The sequence below is a fragment of the Ips typographus genome, linkage group LG8 (assembly GCF_016097725.1).
Source record: "Ips typographus isolate SLU linkage group LG8, UJ_Ityp_2.0, whole genome shotgun sequence".
Taxonomy (NCBI): Eukaryota; Metazoa; Arthropoda; class Insecta; order Coleoptera; family Curculionidae; genus Ips; species Ips typographus.
Window position 1 is genome coordinate 111,138 of NC_138429.1, and position 14,578 is coordinate 125,715.

The 14,578-nt window shown below is 34.6% G+C and overlaps 1 protein-coding gene across 1 annotated transcript in view; it reads right to left on the reverse strand.

Annotated features, from left to right (window-relative positions):
• Positions 1-14,578, reverse strand: part of LOC145732856 (5-hydroxytryptamine receptor-like) — a 42,153-nt gene that overhangs the window by 1,703 nt on the left and 25,872 nt on the right. The window contains 4 exon segments of the mRNA XM_081985396.1: positions 1-104; positions 1,050-1,194; positions 1,257-1,485; positions 6,145-6,388. Of these exon segments, the coding sequence (XP_081841522.1) occupies positions 1-104; positions 1,050-1,194; positions 1,257-1,485; positions 6,145-6,388 (722 nt within the window).

Consider the following 14,578-nt stretch of genomic DNA (forward strand, 5'->3'; position numbering starts at 1 on the left):
CGAGTTGTTGGAGGAAACGTTGGTGAAAGCTGTTGTGGTGGTTGCTTCTGATATTGTCGGTAATGGTCGTCCTATTACTGTAACTACAGCGGCAGCTATTCCACCTAAATTACATTTTTGAATTAGTGCATGTTCTACATTGACACATTTCAATAATATACAAAGTGTTATGGTAAACGTCTACCGCACATCTGCACTTACCATCTAAATCAAAAAATCTAAAGTTGGTCCTTCTTCAAGACTCTCAAGGTAGAGATGGTATGTCACAGTTTGAGTGAAGTAAAAGTTGTTTAAGGAAAAAGTGCACACCTTCTTGGATTTTCAGGTGGGGTAATCATACAAGTTCCAGATTTCAAAAATACTGACTGAAATTGTGTTTCATTGCATTTCAACTGACATTCTTTCATTTTCGATGGTAATACGATCGATAATACGATCTTTTGACGTAAGTATTCTAATGACCAAATAAAGAAATCTAAAAGTGACAAATCAGGGAAATGTGCCGGCCATTCAATTGGGCCAATCCATGAACCAAGAAATACTAACATCTCTCGTTTCTTTTTGATACGTCACTCGATAAACTATTCTTGTGAAGTCTTTTAAATGTCGTTTATTGTCAAATTTCTATCCGTTTGTCATGGATTCTTACAAAAAATCTCTGTTAAGTGGATTTAAAGTTGTCTTAAAGACATTAATAGAGCCATCTTTTACTACACATTTTCCTATGTTAGAAACAAATTGAAGTTTAATCCAAAAAGCTGGATGGAATCCGAGTAGGTCTAACCAAATTGAAAGTCAACCGGTCACCAAGCCGATTAAACTCGCCTAAAATAGCAGGGAAATGTTTGAGCAAACTGAAAGATAAGTTAAATTGATTTTGTCGTTTCCTTTTGTCTGCCGTTAAGAAGCAATAAAGACGTCGTACTCGTTTTGAGTCCCTATTGTGCGCTATTGAATGCCTTGTCTAGATATCTCTTGATCTATTTTCACAGCGGGAAACGGGGAATTTACAAAAACGCCAACAAAGCAAATTTACGGAATCTGTTTACCTGTTCCGCTGGCGGCAGCCAAACCCCCAGCGATACCACTGACTGCTGGGTTTTTTTCAGCCGTTTGCGTGGGGTTCATCATTCGTCTTCTTCGTATACGTTTCCTGGCGGTTTGGAATATCCGCCAGTATAAAATCAGAATCACCTAAGCGTAAAACCAATTAACGGCTAATCAAAGACCTTAAAAGTAATTTCGGCACCACTCACCAATAAAGGTAAATAGAAGGATGAAGCGGTGGCGAATATCTGATAATACAAATCCTGGCTAACCAAACATTGTTTGTTCCGTATTCTGTCGTTCCATTCGGGGTCTTTCCATCCCAGCAACGGTGCGATGCAAACCAAAAACGACACGACCCAAATAATGAAAATCATCATGCCTATTCTCTTTGATGTTCGGTGGTGGATGTATTCGACGTTTGTCACTGCCCAATATCTGAAACAGACCATTCGCTTGTCTTTCAAATGATTTTCACATCAAGACTAGAGATTTTGTTAGTTTAGAAAATATAGCAATTTATGTAGTCAGTTACAAAATTTTTTATAAGGTTCTCAATATCATTGAGAGCTCTATGGAAATTTAAAAAATGGTTTTAGAGGTTTTTGACCATTTAAAACAACTCTGAGAAGGTTAAAGACACTTGTAGAGGCCTCTTGTCGTTTTTTGGAAGACTCTGAATAACATTTAGAGGTCCATGGAACTTTCAAAATGGTTCTAGATGCCTCTGGCAATTTAAAATAACTCTGAGAAGGTTTAAGACAATTGTAGAGGTCTCTGGCGCTTTTTAGAAGACTCTGAATAACATTTAGAGGTTCATGGAACTTTCAAAATGGTTCTAAAGGCCTCTGACAATTTAAAACAATACTGGAATGGTTTAGGACACTTGTAGAGGCTTCTGGCACCGTTTAAAGTGTTCTTAATAGCATTTACAGGTCTATGAAACTATCAACATTAGCTGGTAGTATGATGTTACAAAACACACATTTTTGTTCGATCTTTGTCTAATTAACTGAAATAAAGGATGTGACGCAATAATCAGAAGTCACCAAACGTTGCACTAAAATTGAAATAACGACTATTTATTTAAAAACCAGTAGCTACTTAAAACTTGAAGTTTGACAATATTCAGCCTTTGCTAGTAACAGAACATTCACATTTTAGATTATCCTATAGCCTTAAACTTTATAAAAAATAAAGCTACATTTTGATTGATTGACTGATTTGAAATCATATTGAATTATCCTCGTTGGGAAAAAATTCATTGTCCATACACCATTTTAATATCGCACACTGCTCACGCATATACACCATCAATACATCAGCGTCATTGTGGGTTATTGGCGACACGCCATTTTCAACTTTCAGGTAAATTGACCGCCCCCAAACTGGAACTTTTTTGCCAACAAACATTATTTACAAACTCGAATGTAATTTTATTTCAATAAAGTAGCGATGACAACCTCGCTTGCGTCAAGATGCGTAACCAAGATTAAATATTTCATTGCAAGGGTCTCAACGACAAGATAAATTAGAATTCCTACTCTTACATGACGTCACTTATAAAATATGACATCGGGCACAAAAAGGTTCAGCAGGCTTTCCCGAACGCACGAAAATTAATTTAGTTTTTTCCTGATTTGAGTTATGACCTTAATTAGTGTATGTAAAACAACTTAGCTTTTAGGTACTTTTCGAGAACTTCTAGTCAAAGAAAGTCAAGGGACGCTTTAACAAAATGTATTTTTTTCTGTTGGTTTAGCGTAGCGACTCGAAACCTAATTTATCTTCGTAAAAGCTTTATACCCTAAAAGCTTTCTCTCCCAAGCTCTTAGTTTTAAAACTACATTCTGCACTATTACTTGCAATAATTTTCGGGACGGTTTAACCCCGATAGACTCAAAGGAAGTATATTAAATTTGGTTAAAAATTGCTTTCCATCAAATATACCCACAAGATTTAAACGAAATTGTTTGAAACATTTAACTAACTGTTTCTAAAATGCTCTCAATCTAAAGTGCGTCACGTTTTAAAGCCTCTTGAATTCTGGTTTTCCACGTCTTATGTCGATCACGAATATGTTTTGTTTACTTTATATAGAACACCCTGTATTCAGTGTTGCCAAGTCAAAATATTAAATGACCACGTGACTCAGCCAAGAATTAAAATTTGATAAGGTAACATTTAACACTTTGACAGTTGTTAAATGTTGTGGTCACGTGAGCTTACTCAACTTAAAGTTCCATGGAGCTCTAAATGCTGTTGAGAATTTTTTCTATCAACCAAACGCAGTGGGTTGAAATGCAATAAATTTGCAGAGCATTTTTCAATACCCTGTATAAGCATTTTGTTGAAACTGAATTATCAGCAATTTCAGCAGATCGAGAGTGTTGAAAATGACTACAAATCGTTTTGCCTTGACGGAAAGAAAACTCATAAAACTCATAAAATTCAAAGCAAATCAATGAAATCAATCCTCCAACATTAAGGGATTATCGAATAAAACGTCTTATTGGCGTGGCATTTTATAGAAAACCGTGTAACGACCGGAATGAAAACAATTTATTCACAATCTTGCAAACTTCCATGTAAATAACACCGACTTTTATTGAATTTTGCGGAAATGGGTGCAATGGCAATCACAAAAATCGACATATTTGCACGTAACGAAGGGCGAAGAGATTCAACCGAACAGGCTATTTATAACACGCAGTGGGCTAAGTGAAAAACCTTGCAGTCGTTGGAAAACAACGCCATTATGGACATTATTTCTCCATTGGGAGTTTGCCGGATTGACGGTGTAATCAATTCTACTCAACCTAAGTCATCCATATACCTTAACAGTAGGATGTTTATATATTTAGAAACGGAATCAATCATTTGATACCTACGCTCTGTCTCTGGGTTTTTAGTACTAATTTAAAGTTCTAGCAATAATTGTTCTAACAAAAATTTCAGTCCAAACACTACTTCGAATCGCCACTCAAAGCTTTGAAACGTCGAAACAGTTAATTGCTTTGCTCTTTCATCGGATTGCTCAAAGTTAGCTATTTCGGTCAAAACTGTTGTAAAAAGTAATTTTTTTACGGCTACAAATCTCTACTGGCAATGTGAAGTCCATTAAAGTCAAGTGAATGCCATAAATTGGATTTATCGAGCAGAAATAATCAGTTTTCAGCGGCGAGTTGTAATAATAGTCTGTTCATATCGGACATCGTGTAATAGATTTGAAAACGTGCTTTGTTGCTAGATAAGCCAAATAATAGTCCACATTCATAGAGAAGTACGTAACATTACCTAGTAATAGATAACTAACCTAACCTTGTCGATAAAGAGTTATTTTCCAGAAAAGTGCATTAAAATACCAAACAAGGTGGAGCTCCATCTAATTGAAACCACATTTCACCTTTTATGTTACCTGAACGTGTGTTATTAGTGTTCTTCGGACTTAATCGGGGCACTTAATCACTGGAAACAACCTGAACTTAAAATATTCTTTTAGTAAATTGGAAATTACAGCTGATTTTTCCTTTACCCGAATTCTATGGGAAAAGTTTAACGATCTCATTATTTTCATGCAAGCTTTCTTCTCTCCAATTTAATGTCTCTAATCGACTAAAATAATTCGACGAATTGAAAAATGGTTGGACTGAAAAAGACCCATGTATGCTGTGCGGGAGACTTCTATTGGAGTGGTGTGTGAGATTCTGCGGAGGATAAATAGGGTCGAAGAGAGGCTTTTTGTCAATTGGGTGATGTGGTGTTTCCAGGTCAACCTGCTGTCAAGGATTACTCCTAAAAATTTGAACAATTTACCTTCATCTTTCAAGGAGAATATGGCAGTTTCTGTTTTTTCGAGGTTGAGGCATAGATTGGTGTCAGCAAAATAGGTGTTTAGTTTCCTAAGAGTGGCGGCAGCTACCACGTGGAGCTGAGTAGTGTTACAATGATGATCAAGAAGGGTTGTGTCATCTGTATATTGAACCGATGTAAGATTTGAGAGATGGGAAGGTAGTTCATTTACATACAAGATGAATAGTGGACAAACGAGTAAAAAGAAAAATAAAATAGAAAATCCTTTTCAGCTTAACAATCGGGCGTATTCCTCAGGCCGTAATAACTTGATTGCATATAAAACTGGGAGCGCATAAAACCGTCCGGAGAGGCTTACGACCTCGTAAATATCCGTTTGCTCTATACGAAACGGAAATCGTCGCATGCTCATTATTTTTTATTCACTCTTGACCTACTTATAGTTCTAGTTTTCCCTCCCAAATCACAAATAATATTCGATACGATCTAGAACAAAGAAAGTACAACGAAATTTAGAATAAATACGGAGCGAACATGCACGTGTGCCTCTCTGAGCTCTAGATTGATATCCGTAAAAATGGAAAAGTTATAATAGACTGTCTCTGTACGTGGTTCGTAGCTCACAAAACTTTACTAATGTACAATAACTGAAAACTATCCGGCTTAATCAACATTGTCTAATTAAACAAAACGTTTCAGTAGTTTTGAATTCGTAGTGGTTTTTCCTTAATGCAACTGACATTTTAACGTTCAAGCAAACAGCATGTTGGGCGGTTTATATCGATTGTATTGTAGAGATAACCCTGCTGCACTTCGTTTGCTTTGGATTATAGATTCCATCAGATAATTGAAGTCACTGGGTAACATTTTTTTTTTGGTTTCAAACGAAGCGAACCTTTTCAGAATTTTAGTTTACTAGGAACGTTTTAGTAATGTACTAATTTCGTTATTGAGAGCTTTCATGTTCCACCACCAATATACATGAATATACATATACCAAATTACCTTAAATTAGGTGAAATACAAAATAATACAAAAAAAGCACGTTAAAATTTTCAAATCATTCAAAAACTGGAACTTTACTTGGAATACTGAAACTGTATAACTGACTATTTATAGTAATGTCCAACTGCTTCCATAGTGAAACTTATACGGATCATAAACGTCTTTATACACTCTCTAAAATGATTTTACAACAGTTGTAAACTGGGAACACGTTGCACATAAATTAAAACTTTCAACTACTTCGTCGTAAATTTGAGAGCAATAAAGTCCAAAACTTACCTATCCAAAGCTATTGCCACCAAATGAAGTATGGAAGCGGTACAGCACAGCACATCACTGGACGTCCACATATCACAAAATTCTGGTCCTAAAGTCCATTCCTGGCTGACGTCCTGAACAGCGCCCAAAGGCATGACCAGACAAGCTACCAGCAAATCAGCTACAGCTAGTGATAGAATTAGGTAGTTGGCTACGCTTTGTAGGTTTCTTTCCAGTAGAATGGCTGCTATAACGAAGACATTTCCTGGAAAAAATTAAGTTTTCAGTTTTAGTTTATCCCCAACAAATGATACAATGTTACACAGTTTGAAACGTGTCCAATTTGTATATTAAAGTAGTTATAGATTTCATGTAAATTAACAGCCCTCAAAATATAATCCACTCAATGTCAACTAGAAACCGGAATGCTAATTTAATTCGAAACCATTAAAATTCATCAAGTTAATATGTTTTATCGTAATGTGGAGGACATCAGAAATTGAAATTATTGAATAATAATATTGTTCGATAACAATAATTCAAATGCACCATTAAATTGTAAAAATATCAAACAATACCTGTTTTTGTAAAATAATGTTTCGAATGGATCGATGGATTTTTGGCTCACAAGTTTTAGTTTACAAATTATTCCGTTAGTCAGGTAGATTTTTAGAATAATAACAAATATTATGACTGATTAGATTAAGCTGGGAAATGACTGAATAATAACTTTAACCAGCAAAATTATATTATTATATTAACAATAATTATTATTGTAAATGGCTTTTGACAATCCCAAAATGATTTTTAGAAACTTCTGACAGTTCTGAATGGCCAAAACACCTTTTCAGAAGCTTCTTGTGACAATCGTAGCATTTGACAACTGCAAAATGATTTTTAGAGGTTTCTCCCAAGTGTGAATGACTGTATTGGTAATTTGACACCAAGGACGGTAAACAGTAAAGGATTGCTCAAGCGGCCGATTTTGTTTCCAGGCGGCGAGTAAGTCTCGGTCTTATTTGACAAGTTACGTCAAAATGTGATAGAAAACAAAAGATAGAGCAGATTTCAATCTTTCTAAAAATATGCCCACATGAGTTGATTGATAACACTGTTTGGCCGCTAGAGGGCGTCAAATTTCCTTTACCATAATATCACATATTATATTTTGTAAATATTTTTTAGTCAGATTTCATGTATCTCTTAATCCGGCCGAGTTCCTGGCAAAGAAATGGTTAAAATGTTAAGTTTTAGGTCTAACTCTGTTAGTTTTTGAAATATCAAAAAACCGACTGCACCAGCATCTTTTCCGGAAAATTTTAACATAAAATGACACCGAGACGTCAACTGTAACTTGACAAATAAAAAAGTTATATTTTTTGACGGTTCCAAGCCGCCATTTTGAATTTTCCGTCAAAATATTGACTTGCACCTCATTTTAAATGAAATTTCACGTAGTTTCAAGAAATGACAGACAAAATGGCGTTCCAGGCCGCTATCTTGAATTTTCTGCCAAAATATTGACTTGCACCTCATTTTAAAGGAAATTTCACGTAGTTTTTAGAAACGACAAACAAAATGGCGTCTCAGGCCGCCATTTTGAATTTCCTGTCAAAATATTGACTTGTACCTCATATTAAAGGAAATTTCACGTAGTTTCAAGAAATGACAGACAAAATGGCATTCCAAGCCGCCATTTTGAATTTTCTGTCAAAATATTGACTTGCACCTCATTTTAAAGGAAATTTCCCGTAGTTTCAAAAAATGACAGACAAAATGGCGTTCCAAGCCGCCATTTTGAATTTTCTGTCAAAATATTGACTTGCACCTCATTTTAAAGAAAATTTCAAGTAGTTTCAAGAAATGACAGACGACATGGCGGCGGCGCCATTTTGAAATTTCTGTCAAAATATTGACGGCAGATACGGGCAACATTGCGCTTATGGGATTAAGCAATCCTTTACTGTTTACCGTCCTTGATTTGACACCACATGTACGGTCAGAGAAATGAATATTAAAATTGAAAAAATCTACCAACAAACTGCACATCTATTTCCCATGAAATATCTACGGTTTACGTGCAAAACACCTTTTTGCTGATGCTCAAACGGATACGTGCCCTTTTCTTCAAGAATTTCTAACGTGATTTACATAATGCTGCCTAACACGTGATGCAAAGTTTAGAGGCACACTCTCTATGTCAAGAGAGATTGTTTATTAAATTATATAGCGCGCTGCTTCACTTATAATTTCAAACTACTGCAATAGAGGAAAGAAGGTGTTACTAACGAGAATAAATTTTCATAATGTATGATGAATACAATTTTACATACATAATAAATAATTACTGCATATATTTCCGTCAGAATGCTTTCTGATATCAGAGAATTGTCCAAATCTTCAACTAACCTTTGGTTGCCAAAACAAACGCTGGAACCTTTTTTACCGTCTCCAGATTGTCATATTGAAGCCAGATTTTCGCTGTCTTTGGTTTACATGAAGACCTGGAATCATCAAAATTATTTGACTAAGCTGTCAAATTAAAGCCAAATGCTTCAGTTGCTACTTATTACTTCAAAACAAATTCCATAACTTTTGCTAGTGTCTCTAAATTGTCAGATTGAATCCGAACGCTTTGTACTGTCTCCCCATTGTCTTGGAAGCCTTGTTACTATTCCCAATCAGTTAAATTGGAGCCAAAGGACTTTCTAACGTCTTGGAATTGTCAAGTAAAATCAGGATGGTTCTTTTCGTATTCCGGTTGTCAACATTGTTGTTTGGACTGTCAAATTGAAGCCAGACATGTGAGAGAATAACTTGTTCAAATAGAGAAAACAGTAGTAATAACTTTTCTAATATTCTCTCTGATATCAGATTGACGTAAATCAATTTTTCGAAAATTCTGTTGAATTGAAAGTTTGGCATCCGGAAAAGTCTGGACTTTCTTTACATCGGACCGCCGGTATGACCTGGATTCTCTTTTTAGATAAATTATTGGCTCTGGACTTTGTCGACGTGACAGCCCTGGGTTTTCTTATTTATTAAAACGGTAAAACGACGACGAGAAAAAAAAATGTTTTCCAATTTGCTATCAGTATCGTCCGGTGAGCCACTGGGATAGCGACAGTCGTAATCAAATTGCAAACAGACAACTTGAAATTTCATTTACTTGAAACTACGTGAAATTTCCTTTAAAATGAGGGGCAAGTCAATATTTTGACAGGAAATTGAAAATGGAGGCCTAGAACGCCATTTTGCCTGTCATTTCTTGAAACTACGTGAAATTTCCTTTAAAATGAGGTGCAAGTCAATATTTTGACAGGAAATTGAAAATGGAGGCCTAGAACGCCATTTTGCCTGTCATTTCTTGAAACTACGTGAAATTTCCTTTAAAATGAGGTGCAAGTCAATATTTCGACAAGAAAATTCAAAATGGCGGCCTGCGACGCCATTTTGTCTGTCATTTCTTGAAACTACGTGAAATTTCCTTTAAAATGAGGTGCAAGTCAATATTTTGACAGAAAATTCAAAATGGAGGCCTAGAACGCCATTTTGTCTGTCATTTCTTGAAACTACGTGAAATTTCTTTAAAATGAGATGCAAGTCAATATTTTGACAGGAAATTCAAAATGGAGGCCTAGAACGCCATTTTGTCTGTCATTTCTTGAAACTACGTGAAATTTCCTTTAAAATGAGGTGCAAGTCAATATTTTGACAGAAAATTCAAAATGGCGGCCTCGAACTGTCAAAAAATACAACTTTTTTATTTGTCAAGTTAGAGTTGACGTCTCGGTGTCATTTTATGTTAAAATTTCCCGGAAAAGACTCTGGTGCAGTCGGTTTTTTGATATCTCAAAAACTAACAGAGTTAGATTAGATCTAAAATTTAACTGTCTGTGGTAATTGTGTAAAATCTCTTTGCCAGGAACTCAGCCGGATTAAGAGACATGAAATCTGAAAAAATATTTACAATATAATATGTCATATTACGCCAAATTTAATTTGAATTTTTATTGATTAGGAATTAAAATAAAAAAAGCTGTTTTTTGAGGCACATATTTTAGGGTTCGCTAGCTCTGCTAGGGGGCGCTTTTCGACCTTAATTTATATGACACTTTCAAATTGGACCACCCTGTATTTATCAGATTCTAACAGGTTTAACAATGACTAATTATTAATAAAACCTTCATTACAAGTCTGTTTTCCGGATCAAAGAATTTAATTGACCTCTATTAAATAGCTAGCAGGCGAACATAAAAATTGACAAACTGGTAATTTTTGCCTTATAAAATTGTCAAGAACGTAAATGGGTTTTTCAGGCACTTTTTAATGGAAATGGCGTTATTTCTGAATGTTTTATAAAATAACACAAAAAAATTACAATTAACCTGTAGACAAACTAGAATAATTGTTACCAAAAAAAAAAAAAGTAGCAAGTGACTATTTAAATGCAAATTTGCTTGAAGTTTGTTAGTATTTTATGTACCCAGGTTGGTGCATAGAATCATTTTGCAGAAATATTGAATTATCATATTTTCCAGCAACTATAGTTTGTAAGTAAGTCTCTAAAAATAACTTAAATAAAAAAAAAGAAAATGAATATCAAATGTAGGTGTGCAGAAAATGGAATATACGATACATTAATAAATCTAAAAATAGCGCCGGCTTTGAAATTCGAAATAACTGGTTTAAAACTGAATTGGAAATTTACAAACTGATTGATTTAAAAACGGGGTGCGTTTGATTGACTGATTCAATGTCCTTGTCAAAAATAGAATTATGAGCATTTACATGCAGCAATTTTTTTCAATCACTACTACTCTGGTAAAACCATTGTCTCCATAAAACAAAAGCGTTTTAGTTGTAATTATTCTGCCCGATAAAAGAACGAACTGGGGTAGTTTACTGCTGAATTTGATAAATGGAGAAATAAGATTCGAGCTTATGAGAAGAGAAAGAAATCGTTATTTATGTTTCAAATGCCACGCAATATTGCAAACTAGTCCATGTAGTTTAAACACGTGTCTACAAACAAGCCCACAGGAAATGTACCACCAAATTACAAATCAATAAGGCGTTATTACTTACAAGTTTACTTGTTAGGTTTGATAATATGTATATTACCCACATTTCCATCTATATTAATGGATATTTCTCTTAGTAGCTCCAGGGAATTTATCGATTTATAATAGGAGAAACCATGTATTTAGTTACTAATTAATTGTCATGTTTTCAAAGTGATTGGAAAACGGAAACTTTTAAGAATTTTACTCCCAATGTACAGTAAATCAATTATTTGAGTCTCGCTTATCCATATTAAGCGTACACCATGTGACCTGACATTTTCAGTAATGAGGGTTGGACCCTCATTAGGCAAAATGTCACACCATCAACGACTTTGAGTAAAGCTCTTGTTGTTTTAGAAAATCCTTTTCGTTTTATCTACGCTAGCATATCCTCTGCTCTAATAACTTTGCATAAGACGATTAGTGTTGTGATTTATTATTTACCTTCTTTATTAACTTCAACTACAAAACCGTGCAGCTCCTGTGTGATGTAGGTACAGCAATGTACGATGATGTGGTAAAAAGCAACCAACGTCTCACAGACAGCTCATTTTTCATATTGACGTATTTCGATATAGTACTTTTACGCAATCAGTTCATCTGGGTGAGGCATATTTGAATAACGTTATTAATATCCAGGCTATTACTGTTAGTAACATGTAGGTAACTGAGTGTATACGATTTGATACAACTAGGTCCTTATTAAGAAATTTCCTTTTTACTACCGAATGTTTAATTGATTTTTAGCTTTATTATTTATCCAGGACCAAATGAATTTCAATGACGTCAAATTTGTTTAAAAAAAAAACTTTTACACAGTAACAAGTGAGAATGAATTCGGTTGCGGTGAGAATCGAGTGGGATTTGTATGATTTAAATGTCGGAGGTTTGTATTGATTTAGCTTCAAGTTGAATTCGAATTTTTGTTTATAAAAGCTATTCGGAAAACAATATTTTTAAATTGAAACGATCTATTATAAGCTGAAAACTATACAGAGTGAATTACATTTAGAGAGTGTATAATCTGGTTGAGAGTGGAAAATTGTAAAATATTAGAGAAGCCATTTCCAATTACAGCCATTCAAAATTTTCCAAAAACCTTTAAGAACCATTTTGCAGTTGTCAGAAACGTAGAGAAGCCATTTCATCAAGACTCTGAAATAACCTAACCTAACCTAAGCTTTGTTATGTTATGTTATGTTATATTGTGTTGTGTTATGTATTTAGTTCTCATTCAGAATTGCCAAAAGCCTCTAAGAATCATTTTTGCAGTTGCCAGAAGCTTCTAAGAATTATTATACATATAAATATATCAAATATTCAAAATGGTATTGATAATTTACTCATGTGACCTAAACAAATCCAAAATGACAGTGAAGCGTTTGAAAATTGTTACATTATTTAAAATATTAGTGGTATGTCAGAAAACTTGATCACGTGACTTAAAAAAATTCTAAATTGACACTCCGAAAAGATGTCACATGACCTGAAAAACGTAAAATAACAGTGAAACGTTTTAAAAAAAATGTCACGTGATATAAACAATCTAAAATGGCCGTTGAATGTTAGTAACATTGTGTGTGGTTACCAATGTTTTGCAGGCTATTACAATAATGTAAAATTTACGCTTTTTCAAATTTATCTAGGATAATTTGATAGAGATAAAAATGGGTTTGATTTGTTGTTTGGCTTCATTGAAAGTCGACTAAAACAGGTGTGCAGCTGAATATTTTAAAGCAACCTACTCCGGTAATACCGTTATTAATTAGAACGTGCTTTAATTAAAGGAAGAATACCGAACTGATCTAAAGGCTTTAAAACAATTGAGGGCAATTAATTTTCTTGCCGGTCGTATAGGCAATCCTGTTCCAAATAAGTTTCTAATGATATTAGACTTTAAAGTATGTTTTATCGTTAAGCCCAGATCTTGTGTTAATCAGACTTGGAGAGGGTCAAACCGACGAAATTTATTCAGGCACTGGACACCATCTGCAAAGAACTCGGCTCTAAAATTATCTTCTGATTAATTGCAGCACGAAACAAATTTGTCTGTTTCCGAGACAATGGCACCAGCTTTGCTTGTTTAATGTTCGATGTTACAGTTTATCTAGTTTAAATGGCATGCGAAATAATAGCTGCACGTTAAGTCAGCTATTTATCATTCTTTTACCTCCAGGAAAAGAGCAGAGAACAATTTATGATGTAAAAAATGTCTGAATTATTCACTTTTCCAATAAAAAATATTACAGATTAATCCGGATTTCAAATAAAGCGCATTCAGGAAATTGCGGGTTTTTAGAGCAGCAGGTTTTATGAAATTTGAGGTGGATTTTAATGATTTTTTAATTTTTCATCAGTGTATAACAAAACTGTTAACAGTACATACAAAAGGTTCGGGTAGAAGTTTTGACTTTTTTGTGAAATTTCACGTAGTTTCAAGAAATCAGACAAAATGGCGTCCCAGGCCGCCATTTTGAATTTCCTGTCAAAATATTGACTTGCACCTCATTCTAAAGGAAATTTCACGTAGTTTCAAAAAATGACAGACAAAATGGCGTCCCAGGCCGCCATTTTGAATTTCCTATCAAAATATTGACTTGTACCTCATTTGAAGGAAATTTTACGTAGTTTCAAGAAATGACAGACAAAATGGCTTTCCAGGCCGCCATTTTGAATTTCCTGTCAAAATATTGACTTGCACCTCATTTTAAAGGAAATTTCACGTAGTTTCTAGAAGTGATAGACTAAATGGCGTCCCAGGCCGCCAGGACGTAAAAATCGTCACCGGACCTTATGGGATTAAGCAATCCTATACTGTTTACCGTCCGTGAGTCGAACCAACCAAACTCTAATTTTTTTCCCACAATACAAAGACGTTTAACCTAGTTTTTTCAATGCCATCCAAAAACAAAACGATTTATCATTCTCGCACAAATACACACGAGCGTTAGCAATGGAAATCGATAATGACACCAAGATCTCGTCCAGCATAACGTTGTCCCAGATATCCCACAGGATATTAAAAATATCATTTTACAGGTGGTGATTTACGCTTGAATTGGGGAAGAAGCAACAGGAGCGGTTTTTACTTTGCAACTGATTGCCAGAAATAGTAAACTGTTCAATCAATGAACTCCTAACCTGAGAAGAAAAACTGGGTTTGTTCTTTTACAGTGTTAGGGAAACATCTAATCCTAAAATTACCATATGAAATGTATTCCTTTGGTATTAAGTTTCAGAAAACAGTAGAGGTCTGGATAACAAAACTTTCCGGACCCTTTTTTTGCTCGAGAAACTCATACGATAACGATATAACGGGGTATCGAAAGTTTTAGGGTTGTTTCGAAAGGGCAAGTTTAATTTTAATGCCTATCATGATACAAATGTAT